Source organism: Ammodytes marinus, assembly GCF_949987685.1.
Source record: "Ammodytes marinus genome assembly, chromosome: 4".
NCBI classification, from domain to species: Eukaryota; Metazoa; Chordata; class Actinopteri; order Uranoscopiformes; family Ammodytidae; genus Ammodytes; species Ammodytes marinus.
In genome coordinates this window covers 8,802,760-8,824,050 of record NC_137233.1, presented here as the reverse complement: position 1 = coordinate 8,824,050, position 21,291 = coordinate 8,802,760, and the positions used below count along the sequence as shown (strand labels likewise).

General features: G+C 40.9%; 1 protein-coding gene across 1 annotated transcript in view; it reads left to right on the top strand.

Moving 5' to 3' along the window:
• Positions 1-5,154: 5,154 nt before the first annotated feature.
• Positions 5,155-21,291, top strand: part of LOC307248825 (A-type voltage-gated potassium channel KCND3-like) — a gene marked incomplete at both ends in the record, with an annotated part of 68,632 nt that continues 52,495 nt past the window's right edge. Inside the window, one exon of the mRNA XM_080025340.1 lies at positions 5,155-6,257. Within this exon, the coding sequence (XP_079881466.1) occupies positions 5,155-6,257 (1,103 nt within the window). The remainder of the gene's footprint in view (positions 6,258-21,291) is intronic.

The window sequence follows — 21,291 nt, the reverse complement described above, 5'->3', positions numbered from 1 at the left end:
GTACTAATCATAAAATGTCAGTGCAGGCTACTGATGAAAGATGGCAATTCACAGCTGGAGTAGAGGTCTTGTTGTATTCAGCTTGACCAAGAGGAGTGAACAACTCATTCTTTAAAGAGCTTATTGTCAGCTCTGAAGGTGAAGCGCCTTGTTGAAGGTGAAGAAGAACCTTTATAAACCATCGACCTCATGGTTTGAAAAGGTTTTGAGCATGAATATGGTGCATTCAATGTACTCTTCTCAATCATTTCCACCTCCACACCTTAGACTCTCTGTGTATACTTTTAAATATCTGCAGATATTTTATTATCCCTGTGGACTGAATTCCACAGCTGAAGTGTACAGGGGAAAAAAAGTGTGTTCACAAGAGACCATGAAAATCACCAAGGCTAGAAATCCAGAAATATGCATGAATAAAATAACAGTTTCTGAAATGGCAACGGTGATCAAATATCTATAAAAGATCTTTGTTTAAAGATCTAATCCAACTCAAATGCCAAAATCAAAATGAGAAATGCGCCCACACATAAATGGGAGGAGTTGAATCTTGCATCGGTTTCTCATAGAGTTGGTCTGTGTTTTACGGGGCTATAATTCATCTAATTTGGCTTTCATCCAATCGGCAAGAGGCAGCCGCAGGTGTACGACAGCCAGATGAAGGACACCTTCAAATGTCAGCTGTTTCTTTAGCTCTGGTCCACAGAAATTGGAACTACTGGATGACCAACTATTACAGAAATGATACCAATTACTGTGTAGTATCGAAATAAATGTTTTACACAGATGCGTTATTATACATGTGTTTGTAAAGGTCAAGGCCAACTATGAAATGTAGCCTTACTAGTGCATATTAAGATGATGCAATATAAACCTTTGTTATTTTTACTATTTCCTTGCTTTATCAGTGCAAGCTAGAGCTAAATAAGTTAAAACAATTGGAACGACTGGAAAATCTATATCCACACAAGAATTGATTGAGAAGTGAGCACCAGCTGACATTTAGTTTTTCCTCCCTTGCTACTTGAGATAAAGCTGTGAAAAGCCCCTGATGCATTAGCAAGGATTTGAGAAAATATTCCTGAAAATAATTGCATTACTTCAAAAGAAGTGAAAAAATGGTGGCGTTATGTTTTGGTAGCAAAGCTAAACTAGCAAGCAACTCGCATATCAGTTTCCCCTCTGTTGAAGGCATGTTATTGTCTTTCTTGCATTTATTCTCCTAGGCTATCCTTTCTTTTTGAATATTTGAAAGCCTCTTCTGTCACCATCTTATGCAGAATACTGTGAAACATTGTGCTTAAGTGTTCTCTAAAGTTCAACTGTCTGCCACCCCCAGAGGTTTGAACATGTCACAAAAAAAGGAGTATGAGTGGGGAAAAAGGAATCCTCAGCACAGACAATGCAATATTGACATTTGGGAGACTGTTGATACATCAAAGAAAAAAATATAAATCTGCAGAAGACAGTGGTGCCAATGTCAGAAATTCAAGCTTTCATATTACTTTTAGATGTATGCGCTAGTATTTATTTTGTACGCTGGGAATGCAGTCATGTCGCTGAAGTATTTGAAATGATGTCTTCTGTTATTATTATTTTTAAAGATGTGGTGTGTGAGTGCTTTTATGCATCAGGTATATTCAGTGCTTAATGAAAATAAACTACTTTGAATAGAGAAAAACTAACCTCCAAAAGTTCTTTCACAGACAGTGATATAAAACCGCTGATGAAACAGCCTCATGGTGTGCGAAACCCTGCAACTTTAAACATGCTCCAACAAGACTCAATTCATGAATGTTTTACACAAAGTGCCAGAACTTCATCTGAACATCTACTGAAGTCCATCAATAGCCTGTCTGTCTTATTACCCATGCCACACAGTGTTACTCTCTCTCTCTCTGTCTCTCTCTCTCTGTCACTGTCTCTCTCTCTCTCCTCTAACGGCCACACACAAGGCCATCCATTCAAAGGCCCTTCTCATCCAGCCACAGCGGTCCCCTGAGGTGGCTATGTTCAGACATGCTGCCTCGGATTATAGTGTGAGATTGGAGGGAGAGCCAGCGGGCATAGTAACTTCATCCTCTCTGATGGCGTGGATGGCGAGGCTCTTTGAGTGCTTCCTTTGACGCCCACTTTTTGCTTTGCTCTGACATAGTTTTGATGGAGGACTTGTTTGAGAAAAATTATGGATGGAGCTTTTAGTCCGTTTTTTCTTGTCTGATAGCGATACACACGGACTTCGTGGCCAGTGGTTCGTATTATTATCACACATTATAAAATGTTATCTTACCCACTGCAAGCCTGCCTTGCTGCAGTTTAGCTCATACTGTGGAGAACATTTTGTTCCCAATACCGCTGTGTGGTAAAGTAATGGATTCCTTTGCAAGAAAAACAAACACATTAAAACTGAAAGACTGACACAGCTTTGAATTATTTTACTTCGTTATAAGTGGTGTCATGCACTTTTCAAAAGCATAGCCATCACTCCACTTTTCTGAGAAATCAATAATGAGAGCCCATGGATTCCCAACCATGCAAAGCAGCTGACTTCCTCAAAGCACTGAAAGCTCCTCTATATTTGAAGTGATTTGTACAGGTTTTTATTAAATTTTTCGTCAATATTTCACAGATTTCTTTTAGGAGGTTTTCCTTCTACTAATCTAGACTCTGAGGTTAATGGGTGCTGCATACTGTATATTGTAAAGATTTCTTTAGGATTATGCATCAACCAAGTTTGACATATACAATGGGCCTATGTCTTGCTTTATTATTACGCTTGATGGTGTTTTGTCCTCCCAAAGGAACCTTGGAGGCAACGCTGCCTGGAGCTGCCTGGAAGGCTCTAGTCTAACCCTAACGCTTATGTTGTCCCCCCAACAGTGTCTTCCAGGCAGCTGCCTTGAAGCCTCCTGAGGGAGGACAAAACAACAAACACCCTTTATTACCTTATCTTGACAGGGACTTACTGCTCTGAAATTGTGTTTTAAGACCAGATATCCTTCCGTTTTCTTCTTGTTGATTATTCTTAAATGAATGTGATCGAATGACAACACCTTTCTCCTCGGGGTGAGATTGTACTATTGTGGCTGCATATAAGACCATATTTTTTTCTGGATATTGCATTTGAGACGTCACAGTGCAGACGTTATTGGATTCACTGGTGCCTGCATTGTGGAGCGAGCCTGACACATTGAACATTGAGTATTGCTTTGCACTGAATCCCACCTCCATCAACAGCAAACAGTGCAACAGGTTAACAGCTTCAGTCTTAACCAACACACAGCACTATTATATTTGATGCCAGTAAAGACCTTCATGTTACCTATGGAGTAACAGACCTGTCTGACGGACTAGATAGGGGGTTAATGGGGGCCCAGCAAAACATTTTGCCCATGGGCCCCTCAAGAAGTTGGATCCGGTTATGTTAAATCCCTTCTGGAAAATAATGTATATGAGCCATAACTGTTTTACTATCATCTTGCAAGAAAAGGCATCTCCAAAGACAGCCATGCTGCAGCCTTCTGGTAATGAACATTATTTAAGTGTTTAATAGTGAGATTACGACATTGCAGTGACTGGGTTTTAAATCTTTCGTATCACTGTCTCTACCATATAGAGGTAGGCTATAGACTTACACAAGTCATTTTTGCATGAGTAAGCAATAATACTGCACCAAAATATTGAATGTGACAGTGTGTGAGTCCTTCACATTTGATTGTAAGGTGAGGCAGAGGGAAGGAGGGCTGATGAGAGACAGAGCTGCTGGCACAGTGAGAAAGACGCGCATTGTACTTTGCGCTGGAGCAAAGGAAGCGCGCTGCTCCCTCTCCATCACGTTTCACTTTCCGAACACAGACGGGGAGAAATCAAAGGAAAAGCCAGGATGTAAAATATATTCGGAGGACGTGCACAAATCCCCGCTACAGCCCGTTTCATTCTGAATCCCGTGGTCCCATAGTTCGGCTGAATAATCCCGCTTCGTCGGCGGTGCAGGCGGTTTGCAAACCCCACGCGGAGGAGGAGAGGTGCCGCTCGCTGCTTCATCCCGCCGGATGGACCCGAGCAATTCTTTGACTCACCTGTAACTAAGGATTCGCTCTCCACTAAACTCTTTTTCTCTTTGGAAGAGTTGGGATTTTGTTCCCCTCCTCCACTTTTATGGGTGAGTGTGTTTTCTTTTATGGGTTATTCATTTCACCCAATTTCTGAGGAAATGTTGAGATGCGTTTAATAAACAAATGGCTTATGTTAGTTGAACTACTGTTGAGGTAAGTCAGCTTAATGCATAAAAAAGTATCTTCCCACGTTGTGATTTATTCATTTATTTTCAGACAGAGGTAATGTAGCCTAGGCTACTTGTGATGATAAATTAACTGAGCAGGTGATGTGGTTTATTTCTTAAACATTTCAGTAATTGGTAATTTACCATTTAAAAAAAAAGGTGTAGTCCTTTTTATTTTTCCACTCGTAAATTTGGAGCAGTGGACTTTTATTTCCGATTCAACAGGTTTGAATCAATCTCTGGCGGTTAACGCTTCTCCCTCTGGGTCAGTTAATGATGCTGCTCAGGACAAATCGGTTTAATAAAGCTGTTGATGTTGGTAATTCAGATGATTAACTGCATGGTATTCGCTGTAGATCTAAATTGAGTTATATGTGGCTAATGAGTGTTGAAGTGCAAAACGGAAGGCACTTGATTCACAACTGCAACTCAACATATTTGTATCTGTTAAAAAGTATGCAACTTGTTACAGGCTTCAGAAATGACTATCACATACTCAATTTCATTCAAACCGGGTTTAAAATCTGAACAGAGCTGGACTGAGACCAGACATCACCTTCATTTGTGTGCTGCTTGTCTGATTGCCCTGGCACTTGAGCTGTAGTTGTTGCCATACATCAGCCCTTCCCTCGAAATTGGATGACATTTTGGGCAGGTTGTGCTGGATTTAGACTGAAAGCACAGGCGAGTGACTGGAAATCTAATTGAGGAAAACTCATTTAAAACTCAAAATATCACAAGCTTCTTGCTGCTTTCTTGAGTGCTTTCAGCTTTGTCTCTTTTTTTTGTTGGCATATATCCCTCAGATGTCGGTCTATTTTGAGAAAAGTGGACTGTGAAGGTGAGGAGGACCACACTGAAGACTCTGCTTCACGATGGCGACTGGAGTAGCAGCATGGCTCCCTTTTGCCAGGGCAGCAGCCATTGGCTGGATGCCCGTGGCCAACTGCCCCATGCCTGTTTCACCAGGAGACAACAGTAAGAGGCAGGACGAGCTGATTATCTTGAATGTCAGCGGCCGTCGTTTTCAGACCTGGAGAACTACTCTGGACCGCTACCCTGACACTCTGCTGGGCAGCTCTGAGAAAGACTTCTTTTACAACGAGGAAATCAAGGAATACTTCTTTGACCGGGACCCCGACGCCTTCAGGAGCATCCTCAACTTCTACCGGACGGGGAAGCTCCACTACCCGCGCCACGAGTGTATCTCGGCCTATGACGAGGAGCTGACCTTCTTCGGCATCATCCCCGAGATCATCGGGGACTGCTGCTACGAAGAGTACAAGGACCGGAAGAGGGAGAACCAGGAGCGTCTGCAGGACGACCAGGAGGAGAACAAGGACACCAAACCGCCCAACATGACCTGCAGGGAGGAGATGTGGCGGGCCTTTGAGAACCCTCACACCTCCACCATGGCGCTGGTCTTCTACTACGTCACCGGCTTCTTCATCGCCATCTCCGTCCTCACCAACGTGGTGGAGACGGTGCCCTGCGGCACCACGGCCAACCAGAAGGACATGCCGTGCGGCGAGCGCTACACGGTGGCCTTCTTCTGCATGGACACGGCCTGCGTCATGATCTTCACCGTGGAGTACCTGATGCGCCTGTTCGCCGCGCCCAGCCGCTACCTCTTCATGAGGTCGGTGATGAGCATCATCGACGTGGTGGCCATCTTGCCGTACTACATCAGCCTGGTGATGACGGACAACGACGACGTGAGCGGCGCCTTCGTCACGCTGCGGGTGTTCCGGGTGTTTCGCATCTTCAAGTTCTCCCGTCACTCCCAGGGCCTGAGGATCCTGGGCTACACGCTGAAGAGCTGTGCCTCGGAGCTGGGCTTCCTGCTCTTCTCCCTCACCATGGCCATCATCATCTTCGCCACGGTCATGTTCTACGCCGAGAAGGGATCCAGCTCCACCAAGTTCACCAGCATCCCCGCCTCCTTCTGGTACACTATTGTCACCATGACGACGCTGGGGTGAGTAACAAACATTATGCAGCACACACACCCACGTACGCAAACGGATACGAGTAAATACATTCGTTCACACCAAGCCCCAACCTCAGCGATTTTTACCAGCATCCAATAAGGAAGTGACCACAACTGTAGTAACCGGAAGTGCCACTGGGGGGTGGTGCCAAGACCGAGCAGTTTTTCTTTGACTCACTTGTTAGACAGGCCGTTTTCAAAGTCTTATTAAACCTATTTACAGCCTGGGCCACGAAACCATTTTAGTCTGTATGTTTAGGTCATATCTCCATGACAACACTGAGGGGGCTGAATTTTTTTGGACTGTTACGTGCAGATCTGTTCTCTGTTGCAGAGCTCCTGAAGCCTCTCCTTCAGCCCCTCCCTCACCTCGTTAACAGTCACCGAGGGGGCTAGTTTTTATTCTTTTGGAGGTTAAAATGTATTGGCGCGATCTCTTGAGTGACAGCTCTCCGCCCGTTGTCCCTCACTTTGCCTCGGAGGTATACGTCAGCTATCTCCCTCCCCCTCACAAAATGGCGACGCGCACAAACCAGGATTATTGGATGCCGTGTGAATAACTGAGGTCAGCCCGGATGCTACATCCATATTATTTACTATCTATGGTTCACACGTGCACAATGTAAGCCGCCATTATCTTGTTCACTGTACGATATTGTGTTTATAATTGTTACAAAAGTAAAACAATCATCATAGATACACATACAAATGCACTGGTGTGTATTTTCTTTTTTTTAAATAATTGAATAATTTATGGAAATCCCTTTGCCTTTCAAATGTGCAGTAGGAGCACTACAGCTTATTTGAAGCTGCCAGTTAGAGTGAGAGTGGGCAGTGTAACGTTTGTCTATCAACAAAAACACTCATGGCATTTTGTTTGCCTCACTGGGAGCTCACCAAAAAAGAATACAGCCGTTGATCGCATACCACTTGTCTGAGTTTTTGAAAGATCCCCAAGATGGTTTGCATGCTTCAGAGATAAATGTTTCCCTTTTGAATTTGAGCTTTTTGAGAAAATGTTGCACAACCTGTTGGTTAACCCAAAAAACAGGGCTGAAATATTATGTTTAAAAGGATACTGATGAACAGTTATGAGTGGTAATCAAAATAATAATAATATTTATGTCTTCCCAATTTTTCCATCGCTGCACCCTCGTGAAATTTCCACGGCATGGCTTAGGTTGTTTCACAGTGGAGAAAATATTTTTTTCTGTTCCCAAATTTCTGTATTTCTTTTCCGCTAAATAGGGCAGCACCAGCAACTCCATGTGTATGGTCTGGGCGTTCAGTGTGAGGAATTCATTTACACGCATTATAAAGCCAGATCTATCAGCTGCGTGCCTGCAGGCGAGGTGTCCCATGAGAGATCCTCTGTCACCCTTTATTATGATTCCGCTCTGCTCTTAATCTTTCACACAAGCTCACTGAGATTCTGCGCAGGGTGAACTTGAGAGTGTTCCTGATAGTTTGGCTGGGTGGACTACTCTATTATGTAGGCACAGTACAATAAAGAAAGAATATTTATGAGTTCCTAAAAAAATTGGCTTTTCTTCTCCGGTTCATATTGTACAAGACACTGTATTAGTGAATGCAGATGAAATCCTGTTTTATGAGTGGTACTAAATCAGATTTGACTTTGCTTCACCATCTTCATATTACCATTATCAATCTAACATAGTCACATATAAATACATTACCTCATCATGACTACGCATCTGCGCTCTCACTTCATGGACATATTCACTCGCTTCCTAAACAAATGTGCGAGCCACTGGCACTTGATTGGTCACTGGTTTAGTAAAAACACTACGGCTTTCAGTCAACAGGTGCCACAGGAATCAATAAAAACGGAAAGTTCCTCGTAGCTAAGATTTAAATGAAATCAAGCCTTGTTTCACTATAATTGGTTTTCGATTGTCTGTGCGATAAGTTGCAATCACAGGTAGAGAGCTAGCTGCAGTACTGAGTGATCTGCTCAGACTAAGAATACTGGACAGGGGAACATGTAGGCTGTCATACTGCACTTCATTTGACCTTTAACAAGAAACATAATGATGTCACCTTGATGAACTTACACTTACACTTTTACAAAATACATAGATGGAGAACAAATGAAATGTCAAGCGTGGCTCTACCACATATAAGGAATAAAAAGACCACCTGACCTTGCCCGTGCTACGTTGTGTGTGTGTGTGTGTGTGTGTGTGTGTGTGTGTGTGTGTGTGTGTGTGTGTGTGTGTGTGTGTGTGTGTGTGTGTGTGTGTGTGTGTGTGTGTGTGTGTGTGTGTGTGTGTCTGTGTGTCTGTCTGTGTGTGTCTGTGTGTCTGTGTGTGTGTGTGTGTGTGTTTAATGAGTGTTATAAGAGGATGCAAATCGTGATCCCTGAACAATGTCTTTGAGTGCAGAGCCATTATATTTGACACACAATAGGCGGCAGCAGGCTTTCTGCAGTTCTTACAATAGCAATCTTCTGCCTTTGCCAAGCACAGCCATTTACAATAAGAACAAATATCAGTTGAAGAATGTTGAAAGCTCTCCCAATCCTTTTTTTCTTTTTCAAATGTAAGATGTTTTTGTCTATACAGCCACAGAACTCTACTATTTGATTCTAGGCTTTGTTTTTTCTGCTGTCCAACATAAATATAATAAAAATATAACCTGCACAGTATGTAACCTTCTTTGATCAAAACAACCTTATAGGCTTAAAATAAATATGTAGCAGAAAATCAAACTCACGTACTGTACAGTTTCTGTCATGTACAACTCCACCAACGTACAAATAAGACAACTGTAAGTGGGTGAAAAGAGAATGTTTTAAAATGCCAGCCCTATTTCTGTATATTCCCCCTCATCCTCCAGTTTCTTTATTGTGCAGTTAGACAGGCTAAATTGTTCATAAATACATACAACTTCAAATAAACTGCAAGCAGCCTTTCACAAGGATCTGTCTTTGTCCTGCCTTGATGCTTGTCAATCTGTTTGCCTACTGAAGGGACATACTCAGTGTGTCAATGCACATCAAAAGCTATGTATCTTTGGTTGTATCTTTGTTGTCAGTTGAGCTCTTATTGGCTTTTCTGGTCCAATTTCTGAAAGTGAGCTCTTTCAGAAAATGTGGCACCAATCTTTTGCTGCCACTATTTCACTGTACAAAACTATGCATTGTCCATCCGTCACTCTAACCCCAACCCCCACTGATTCATCAACACATTTTAACATTACTTTAACGATTGCCTAAACCTTCTGAAAGGAGTATGCTACTATCGAAGTATTGTACTTTCATAGAGGCAGTAAGGTGGACTTTAAGTCCCCAGGCTTAGTTGAGATTCATTTCATTTCATTAATGCAATTCAATAAATAGCATTTTTGTTAGACCATCCCTAGAGTGTCCCAGCCTAAACCAACATAACTGGTGGCATCACTGGAGTAGTAATCTCAGCTGTTGAAAGGTTCCCTCCAGCGCCACAAAAGTAATTAATAATAATCAATGCTATTTATGGTAAGCTTTTTTTTCAGAAACAGCCATTCAATGCATTTACATTCAGTCATTTCTGCTTGTAGTGTTATTGTTTGTGGCGGAGTCTGCCATTTAAACGTGCTGAATATAAATTGCTTTCACACTCAAGGGATTCACAGTAAAATATGCAGCCTGTAATGCAGTGTTACAGTTTGTTATTTTATGTCATGAAAAACAGCCAGACTTTCCTTCAGCTGTAGCAGAGCGGTTTTTTGTTACTGCTAATGCAAACCAAAAATGTACTATTGCATGCTGCTTGGCATTGAAGCAATAAAGCTATAGTGCGTAACTTCTGTCACCCCCATTCTGAGTCAGTGCATCTAGACCGACAGTGTTGGTGAGGTAAGCCTTCGGTGATTGCACTTGGATTTTATACCTTATGCTGTAGGTCCAAGTTTTTCTTAGCGGTAGAATGAACAACTGAACCCTTTTAGCTAACTTCCTGTCAGTGACTGCAGTTAGCAGTCCCCTCCCTCGTCCCTACGTCACCACATTAATGCACTGCAGTCTTCAAGCAGCGAGTTCTCTTGCATCATCTCAGATCCGTAAGTGCGATAAAACATGATAAAAACCATCAAAACAGACATTGGGAAGGATTTTTACCTGCTCCGCCATTGTAGGTGTATAAACATTCACCCATCTGTCGCTCTGCACATGCACCGGCAGTAAGATGTGCTGGTTTGTAGCGGTCTCTCTTCTGATTGGATATTAGTTGTGGGAACCCAGAAAAGTGTATTTGCCTATTACATGCAGAGCTATATAAGTGATCACTGTATGAATATAGAGCGATTTAACACGTAAATTAACACAAATATATCGCTCACTTCACCTTTTAAATGGGCTCTTTTGAGGATTTTCAGCCATTTTATAACACCAGTTTGTAAACGCTGCCATACTGAAAAAGACAGAGAGAGATTTGTGGAGCTGATAGGCTAAATCAACTTTGGGTCAACTCGTTAAGCAATGGCTTGAATGTAACCGTCATCCATTTACATGAAAAAGTTACACATTATAGCTTTAAACTGGCCAAACATGGGTTGGCTTTTATGCATTCCCAAGAAATGCAATATATGTGTGAGTGTATTCGTCAACATGACCGATTATGAAAAATGAGACCTGGCTTTTGGGGCATTTTTTGATAGTCGACCAGGTTTCATTATAGCAGGTGGTAATGGAACAGGAAGGAGCAGCCTTAGTAAGGTGTTCCATTAAGAGTTACAGCTGACACGCTGCACTCCAAAAAGGAAGGTAGTTTGGCAAGCCGCCTCCATACAATGGGTGTGCTGTCCATAATTTGTGTCCAACTGCGGCCTCTGGAAACACAAAAACGTGACACATTACCTCTGGCTGAGCAATTTGTAAGCCTGAAATTTGAGGATTTTGATCAAATTTGGACACAATTCAGGAGACATGCTGCGTCAAGGAGAAAAGTTCTGAAGTTGGGAGCTTACTTTCATGCCTGCCCATATTTCAGAACGAATATATATATTCCTATGCACACATTCATATGCTGATTCACACACACACACACACACACACACACACACACACACACACACACACACACACACACACACACACACACACACACACACACACACACACACACACACACACACACACACCTAGTCATTGCCTTTGATCTTGTCTCGCCTCTTTAACTTGCCTCTACGTCTGCCTGAGCCTAGACAGTGCATTACAGTAGTTCTGGGTAATAGGCCGGAGTTGAGGGAGTAGAGGAGGGGGGAGAGAGACTGACTGGCTGTATGATCAGCTGCTTTCACTGGAATAAGGGGTGTTAAATCAAGCTCAGGTGGCTGATACAGGGATCTGGATTGATCTCAGCAAGGTCCGCTCCCTGCCGCTGCCTTCCGGCGATTGCCGCTGTTGGAAACGTCCGGATACTCTGCCACTGGTGACAGTGGGACGGCTTCAGAGAGATTGATGAGGAAGTGAGAAAGCCCTGCTTTCCGTTCTCTCTTTCTCTTCCAAATTATTTCTCTCTCTCACCCCTTTCCTCACCTCATCCCATTTGAGTCTCCCAGGGGAGCAGCTATTTTGGGAACCCAGGCCCTGTGTGTGTGTGTGTGTGTGTGTGTGTGTGTGTGTGTGTGTGTGTGTGTGTGTGTGTGTGTGTGTGTGTGTGTGTGTGTGTGTGTGTGTGTGTGTGTGTGTGTGTGTGTGTGTGTGTGTGTGTGTGTGTGTGTGTGTGTGTGTGTGTGTGTGTGTGTGTGTGTGTGTGTGTGTGTGTGTGTGTGAAAGGGAGTTATCTGTTGTAAGTATAATCTAATACACGGCACCATACAAACACAATGGATGAGAGCTGTCATTTCTACCTGACAGGTGCGCTGCAGGCAAAAGTTTTTTTTCGCTGGCACTCCACCAGCTCTCCCACACCTCTGGAAACATATTATTAACCCAATAATGAGAGAAATATTAATGAGGTGTGCATTGGAATGTGACTCCGGTGTTATAATTAGAGTGATTCTCCCAGTTGTGGAGTCCTGGTCCTGGACGGAGGCTTGTTCCGCGGCAGAAAGTGAGAGAAAGTGTTGTTATGCATGTAGGTCATGTTCCCATCTCTGCCTTAATCAGTGGCTATATATAATCGGCTTCTTTCTTCAGAGAGACTTTTAGCTCGCCTCCCCTCTGCGTCTCTCTTTTCAACATCTCTATTAGACCATGTGGACCGGGCCTAAGGGCCAGAGGCAGGAGGAGAGAGGTCGGAGGAGGCGTGATTTGGGTTTCTAAAGACACGTTGTGGTGCAGGGTTGGTTGAAACCAGACGGAGGAAAACTACAGAAAGCCAAACAAAACACATACTTTATTTGGCTGTTGCTTGAGTTGAGTTGAGTCCCACACTCAGAAACCACACTGTCATACATAAGCATGTGCAAAGCCGCCATTAATGATTATTGATGGGCCTTGCGATGACATTTTCAGTGAGTCCATTAAAGTCAGATTATACTTCCAATGTCTGTGTAGCCACATTATGTTAATTCTGTCATCTGGAATCTTATATTTGGACAACAGTTATAAAGAAGTGTTTCATTTTATTTGTAGGACCTCTTGAAATGAACCCTGTCGCAATCTGTTTTGGATTAATGTGGCCTATTTTAATTGTTAAATAATTTTTCAACAAAATGGCTGAAAGAAGTGAAAAATGCCCATTACAAGTTCCCTGAGCCTAAGGTGATGTAACATCAAATTGCTGGTTGTATTCAAAAAGCAGTCCAGAACCCAAAGGCATTTGGTTTAAAATAATAAGATACAGACAAAGCAACAAATAAAACTATTTCAGACCAACATGTACTGACATGAATTCAAATGCATATCTAAAGTCGGTGTACTCACTCACACACACACACACACACACACACACACACACACACACACACACACACACACACACACACACACACACACACACACACACACACACACACACTTACACACACACACTTTTTTCATCTTGTGCCGCAACATTGCAGTTGTTCAGTTGTATCTTTTGGAGACTGGCATCTTGCAACAGCTGATAAGGTGTGTTCGTCTGTTCTTTTCGATTTGACGTTTGCGCTCCTCATGAATATTTGAGAAGATGGAAATCGGGTTAATTGTCTAACTTGACCGCTGATCCCCACTGGCACTGGGGAAACAACAATAAGCAAGACTGGAGCAGTGAGTTTGGTGGCAATAAAGAAATCAATAATCTCCGGCCCTGGTTTTGATGAAAGGCATTCTTTAGTTAGTGCATTCTTAGCTCGGCATCCGGCTCCTTGTGTATGGATTAATTAACTCTGGCTAAAAAAACAAAGCCTCTGATGTCAGGATTTCATTAGTAGTCTGTTTGAGAATTTTCAAATTGTGCTACATATCTCGTGTGGTTTGTTGACTTGTTGATTTGCTTGATATGTAAATACCTCGATATTGTCCCAGTATTTGTGTGCTGGATGTATTTTGTTTACAGCAATGGAAACAGTGGGTAATTGCGAAAAGAGAAGTGAGGAGTTTGGATGGCCAATTATTTCTGAAATGGGCATACATTGTTTAGTTAATAATTCAGGATCTATGGTGCCATGCCGAAATGGTCCTGGGATGTAGAGCTGTGCCGTTTGTCAGTGGGAATGTTTTTTCACACAAATCATCAGAGGTTACATATTGTGGTGCTTTGTCTACGGCAGCCTGTTTTTCAGATAGAATTAATGAGCTATTTTGCTGCCTTGCTGAACCCCTGGGGTCAAAACGAGTGCAGCTTGTAGGAAATTAGAAATATTCATGCCTTTATCGGGCCAAGATGCTCTTGGAGCCAATTTCCCAACTCAAGGCTCCTTAATAGAAACCTTTTCTAATGATAGCTGTGGAATTTAATTTAGCTCCGACGCTGGTTCATATAACACCTAAACTCATTTGAAAAGAATGAAACTCGCAAAGGATAGTGGTGTCCGGAAAGCTTAATGCCCTTAATTGTCTCTTGCATTTCTCTCTCTCACTCACTTACTGGTTAGGTAAAATGACCAAAGCTATACCTTTTATGTATTGCGTGCTCACACAAACACACACATTACCCCTTCCATACACATATGTACACAACATATACTGTATGTTGACCTCTAGTTTCATGGCAGTCAAGCAGTGAAATTGGCTGATAAGACTGCTGCGTCGTTTGTTCATTCACACTGCATTTATCATAGCCTGCATAAGTAATGTTGTCAGCTTTGGGGTCAAGCAGCACGACATCTGCACTAAAATCCCTCGTCAAATCATCAAATCAGTTCCTTTCTCTGCATGAACCATAATGTAGACACAGGAGGAGCAATCACACAGACACAACACAGCCGTAGCTATGATCTGAGTATTACAATTATAATACAGTTTAGCTTCTTAGGCTGATACATTTTGTCAAATGAAATCAGTCTCCCCAATAGAGCAAATGTGGTATCATTCCCTTTGTATAGTCATCAAGAAGGTGTGTAGCAGAGGTGTTGACTTGCAATGATTAATTAAATACCACAAATGCATATAATGAGAGGAATACAAAAGAGTTTTCCAACATGAAGTCAAATCCCAAAGCATCTTAAGGAGGCGTTTTCTGTTATACAAAGTCCGCATGTGGACATATCGACGCCTGAAGGTTCCATCGTAACTGCTTGTCAGGTGGCCAAATGGCTTTGTACTGTTTTCTCAAAATCAAGCAATATACACAGAGCCTTATTATTGGCAGGTGTGCAGTAGTATCATTACATTTAGTTCCAGCAGAACGGGCTCTAAACACCATTACTGCTTCTGCAACATGCGTTTTGCACTAACTCATTTTCCAGTAGATCCTCTCCGAATGTTTTTCCTCACCCTCTAAAACAGTCCACACACCAACAGTTTAATAGCTAATGAAGTCTTGTTTTTTAATGGATTAATTATTCAATGCATTCATCTGAAAAATAAGCTATTTTGGCATCGCTGTACAATCCTTTATCTATCTTCAGAGTAATCCAGCTTCAAAAGACTGAACAGTATATCCTCTCATTCTCTGCCTTTATTTGATTTGGTCTTTTGTCTTTAATATTCTATTCTTTTCATCTTGTGAGATATGATGCATGTTTTTCATACTTAACTTGCGAGGATAATGAAGCACTGAGCAAACTACACACGGCGGAGTTAAAACACCAGCAGCGGTTCTCTCAACGTAGTCCGAACAATAAACACAACAGTCTTCAAATACTGGGGATAGTATTGAAAAACATGTATCTTTTCTTATTTTAGCCTATGAAATAACTTAATGGTCCTTATTAATTGTCATAATGTCATATTTATGTATTTTTTGCTGCCGGGTTGGATTTTGTCTAATGGCTCGCTTGCAGAAGTCGATAAATCTGGAGCTTTCACCGACTCTGATCTCTGTTCTTGCGTTCCACATCAAACACATACATAAGGCTGCCGGTTGTGTGTTTGACAGGGGATGCCACTTTATATGTAAGGAAGAATCAGTGAATTGATTTGAGGGGACCAAAAATTTACAAATGTTGCTCCATTTAAACATGTTGCTTTTTATATTGTTTAGTAACATAATGATAAGAACTGTTTGGTTTCATGCTTTACAAAAACCAGAATTTTTTTCTGAAATCGCCTGTTTGACCCTTTGAAATAGAGGTGGACGGCTGTTTGTGCTTGTGAGCAGATCGGCCTTGGAGCGGTGTATTTGTGTGTTTGTCTTTGTGTGTGTGTGCGTGCGTGTGCGTGTGTGTGTGTGTGTGTGTGTGCGTGGTTGAAAGTGGAACACTAAGGTCAAAGTTAAGTTAGATGATTTGGAAAAAAAGGTCAAAAAAACACTAATCATACAAGATCGGCTTAATTTTCTGATACGAAATACCTTGACAATGTTACAAAAAGATGAAATGGGAAGAGTGAGAGGAGACAATGCAAGAATAAAGAAAGGCAAGTGAGGAGCAATAGGTCGGCGACTAGGAAAAAGCACTTCATCAAATTAAAACTGAAAAGGGAAGCCAACAAGGAGGCAAGAAGTCACGATGCTATCTAGTACAGTGTCCAACGTGCTATCTCAAGATTTGTTTATCGGGGCATTAAGGACCACCTTGAATGACATGGCATGCTACTTACCTCGAATGAGCAGGGTATTTTTAGAGTCTTGGCCCCTTATCTCAATACACAGCTGGTAGGTTTGGCTCAAGAAGAACGGTAAAGAAAATGTTCAGGTAACCTTCAGTGTGCTGTGAATGAGGTAATGGGGATGGAAGTGTTACAGTTATCAACATGGGGAGGAGTTCAGCTTTACTTACAGTACAGTTTTAGAATATAGGAAGTGCTGTTTTTTGTCTAATCCAATAGCAAATTAAATGTAAGCGTATGTTTCACTGCCTGTGTGAAAGTGCGTGTTTCATCCATCTGCTGTAGCCTGAGGTGCATATGCTCCCCTGACATTATGAACAACACCTGCAAGTTTATTTAGCTTTTCCATTACAGTCTCAAATGCAGCTCTAGGGGAAATATATTCTCATGCCTCCCTTTTCACCTCGTGTTTAAAAATCAATTTCTATGCAGCCAGAGTTCAGCAAGTGTTAAAAAGAAATATATGTAAAGGTTTTTTCTCTCCCCCCCCCCCCATATCAGATGATATGGCTGTGTCTCATTCCAACGCTTCCGAAGCAGGAGATGTGTTCATCAACCGAATTGTTGTTGTTGTTGTTGTTGTTATAACAGTCATTATGAATATTAACTATGCATTAGAGTGGCATCATACAACAAATATGACTCTAATACCATTTATACCTCCGCTTGTTTTTCATTACGTCCGTGGTTTGATGAATGTGGAAAATGCTTTGTTGGGTCCAGCTGTGAACCAAAGAGCTTTCATTCTCATACCATCCACTCTGTTTTTTTAATGCACTTACACACCTCACCATTGGAGAAAATGAAATATATGACACGTCATTGGACTACAGAAAGCAGTATCTTTCTCTTCCCCAGGCTTGTAAAGAGAGTGATTTATATTCAAAATAGTATAGGAATAGTTAGATATAGAACGATATTATATACTGTATATCATTCACAAGAGGGACCTGGCTTCATTTATTGTTTAGCCCTTTTAATTTCAAGATCTTCAATGTTAAAATGGCATGATACTCTCCCATGTCTCTGTTGGAAAAGGATCCATATAATTTACTTATTATGTACATATTCAAATTATTTACATAAAGAGATAGGCTAGGCTACTCATCATGAAATATAGGCTACATTAAAAAAAGCATGGCGATATAATACCATCAAGTCCAAAACATGAAAATATGTTATTTTACATTTTAGGTCATATTGCCCACACAATACTCACATCACACAAACTGCACTCATTCTCAGGGTGAGTGTCTGTGAATGAAAACTGTGCTTTGAAAAGTTTGTGTGATGGAATTAAAACATTTAATGTGAGCTATTTGTTTGCTTCAGAGGAGTGTTTCATCTTGAGTGGCAAAGAACCTTCATGTTTTTTTGTTTTTTTTCTGACTGCAATCCCTTGAAACACGCCCTCAATGGAGCACCCAGAACACAGACCACACAGCATTGTTTAAAAGTAATTTTTTATAACTAATTCTTAAAAGTACAACCATTTAGATTTCATTTGAAAGAAACCAGCAGCAGTGCAAATACGTTTAATTTGTTTTACAATCAGCGGCTCATTTGTATTTTATCTCAATTGTCATTATCATTATCAAGAGGACCTAGCTTACTGTTAATGGCACTGGACAGGATATTTTAACAAATGGAAATCACTTTTAAATTCATTGGAGTATAAACTTCGGATAAAAAATATATAAATCCATGGTTTCCTACAAAAATTCTGTTATTACGGCTTTGTTAATCAGGCTCCATGTCTTTTTGTCGCCATTTCTGAAGCACTTTATAAACAAACGTATTAATTGCATTTGATTTGTATAGTGCAGACCTTGATGCGTGAATGCATAATGCCGGTAATTTAATTATTCTAACACTCTTATAATATTCGTTTAGTTTAGGCATTCGCTTACTGTTCTGGTCTAAGGGTTTGCTTAGACTGAGAGTGCAAAAAAATTCAAAGGATTCTGCCATTCTAACAGAGTCAAGGTCTCAATCAAAAGGCTCCATTCAGAGTTGTTATCCTCCATGGAAAAGGAAAGGCATGCAGCTCCGTTCCTGACCACTCCATGGTGACGTGACGTGAATCAACAGCTCTGGATGCCAATTATGTTGACATGTCAAGGCTATGCTGACCTCTGTGTCCTCGCAGCATACGAAGCCTCTGCTAGGGTTGCTATACTCACATGGTTACTTTCTACACCACTGCTTTTTCTGTTTGGAGCTCACTTGCCTGTGAAACGTGCTGAAAAAAGAAAAACAGCAGGAGAAGCAATCGCTCGTGAATAATTTTTTCAGTCAAGCCAACATTAGACTTAAAGTTTTTGTTCCTTTTTTTTCTTTTTTTTTAATTATTTCAATCAGCATAAATATGTAGAATTTCAGAGGACATCACGTTTTTCATAATACATTTTCCCCAGAATTGAATTTCTAAAAATGTGTTCTCCATACACAAATCAAACAAACCTCACAGGACTTCACAAATATCCCTTTAACAAAAAAAATCATTATATTTTCTCTTAGTCCATTTATTGTTTGCGTCACGTTTAGTCAGTGTTACCGCAAACATAAAATGTGGAAATATATGGAAATGCTATTTTCACAGAATGTACTAATTACTGTGCAAAACACATTGTTATTATTATCCTTCAACTTGAAATATGAATCACGGGTATTCACTGCCACTCAACATAATGGAAGTCTTTTACTGGATTTATTTTGTAAATTGCTCACGTCCAAGGATTTTGAATGCTGATTTTAAGAGTGGAATTCATTTCGGCTGAGCAGCCTGGTCAAGAAAAACTGTTTCTTTATAGTAAATAGCAATACTCCCCCTGTTGTAAGAGTTATTGATGAAATATATTCAAAATATTCATTGCACTTTTCACTATACTCTGCACAAACTGTTGACAGAGATGGATATTTATGAATCCAGTTTTGGTTCCTTATTGAAGGATGACCTGTGAGATTAATCTTAAAACATACCATATTAATGCTTAGTTGCCCAATTGTTGTTCAGCCCTTATCAAAAGAACCACAATCTATATTTCAATTACTTTTTATGGTTCCTTTGTTTTACGTTCACTGGTAATAAGGATTTGACTTGGTGTGTTGCCCCTACCTAGTGTTTACCTTTTCCTTTATGCACTAGCTCTGTACCATTGTCTAATTGGTCATATTATAAAATATAATATATTATAAAGAATATGTGTGTTGAAGCTTGAGCTATTCGTCATCCGACAAGAACTTCTGAAGAAGCACAGCGGCTGAGGTAAAACTGTCATGGTATGTGTGATGTAGGCTCCTTTTACTCATCCATCAGGTAATGACGTGAGTTTGTTGTTGGCCTTTTGGGTTTCCAGGGATATTAGAAAAGATTAATAAAGCTCCTCAGGGTGGGATGGATAGTTGTGACCAAATTCATCTGATGATCCAACTTTTGACAAGTATCGAATTGCATCTATGGAATCTACAGCCTTGCAACTTTATTATAACCATTCAGATAGTTTAAAGTGTCAAGCTGAAGAAAATGCAACCAGTGGGATATTAAATCTTCCAAAGCACGGACCACAGATGGACCCAAAGGCAAATCGTTACAGTAGCGTCGGGGGACTTCAGCACACATCAGAAATATTGTGTTTCGTCCTGAGCCACCTTCAGTTTTTGTGCTGTGCTGAATTCTCACGCTGGGTAACACTTGTTTATCAATGCCAAAAGCCAGGTTTAAAAAAAGGGAGGAATGAAATAGAGAACACAGAAAGCGGATGTGTTTGCACACCATTGTTGTTACACAGCACCATGGCGCTACCAGGCCTTTCAATAAGATTCAGCCCAGCTTACAGTTGAAATCTAAAAAATACTTTTCCAATGACAGCTGTTCACTTCGACATTCTTGTGGATTTTTTGTTGTTGTCCCTTAACCACAGCTAATGTTGTTGTTTTACATTCAAGTTGCCTATATCAGGGAGACATTTTTTGTGATCTACTGGGGGTTAACCTTTTTTCCCCAAAATTCTTCTCCGGTATTAACATAATGTAAGTGATGGTAATAGAAAATACAACGAAAATAAGAATTTTCACAGAAATTGAGACAGTCCTGTCAAAGCCATTAGAATATATAGCCGACAGGAGCTAATGACAAAAGCAAAACTGACAGAGTGTAGTGCTAATCAATTTCAGCCTTCACCCTCCATCTCTTTAGCAGTTCATAATAACTAACAGGTTGGGCGGGCAGCTTTGTTCTCCTATGAGCACCAGAAGAATCATGTACCATGACTGTCCAGTAATTGCAATATCAGAAGCCAACGATTTAAATACAAAAAGGTGTTCACACGTCACATGCCACTGATGGACTTCTGTTTGGCTGCAGAATGTGTGAAACGCTGCATGATAGCAATGAATTATTATACAATAAGAAGAAAACGATGTTAATCTCTGATAAATGAATGTTATATTTACTTTATATTATTGATATTTTATCATTTTTGCATGTTCTCTTTTAACTCAAGAAAAACAACACACATTATTCTAACAGAAAGTGTTGTCATTCTTTTTTATTCTTCGTTTTGCTTTTGTTTATATTATGCTCAAACAGAATTAAATACCACAGCAAGCCATTGATTTCATCAAGATAGTTGACATCTAATTACTTACATGTTCATTTTCCAGTATTTAGTATACCTCATCGATATTTACATCTTCGTATAAAGGCTGTGACCGAGGTTGTTTGGTTCAGGGTGCAGACAAAAAATAATGCCCTTTGGAAAGCTATTAACATTTCAATATTGAGGCAACTCACCTATGGAGCCTGATAATAATCCACTGATTCATAGCATTCCGACAAAAACAGTCTGGTTGCATTGGAAAAGATTCAAAATATCCAAACCA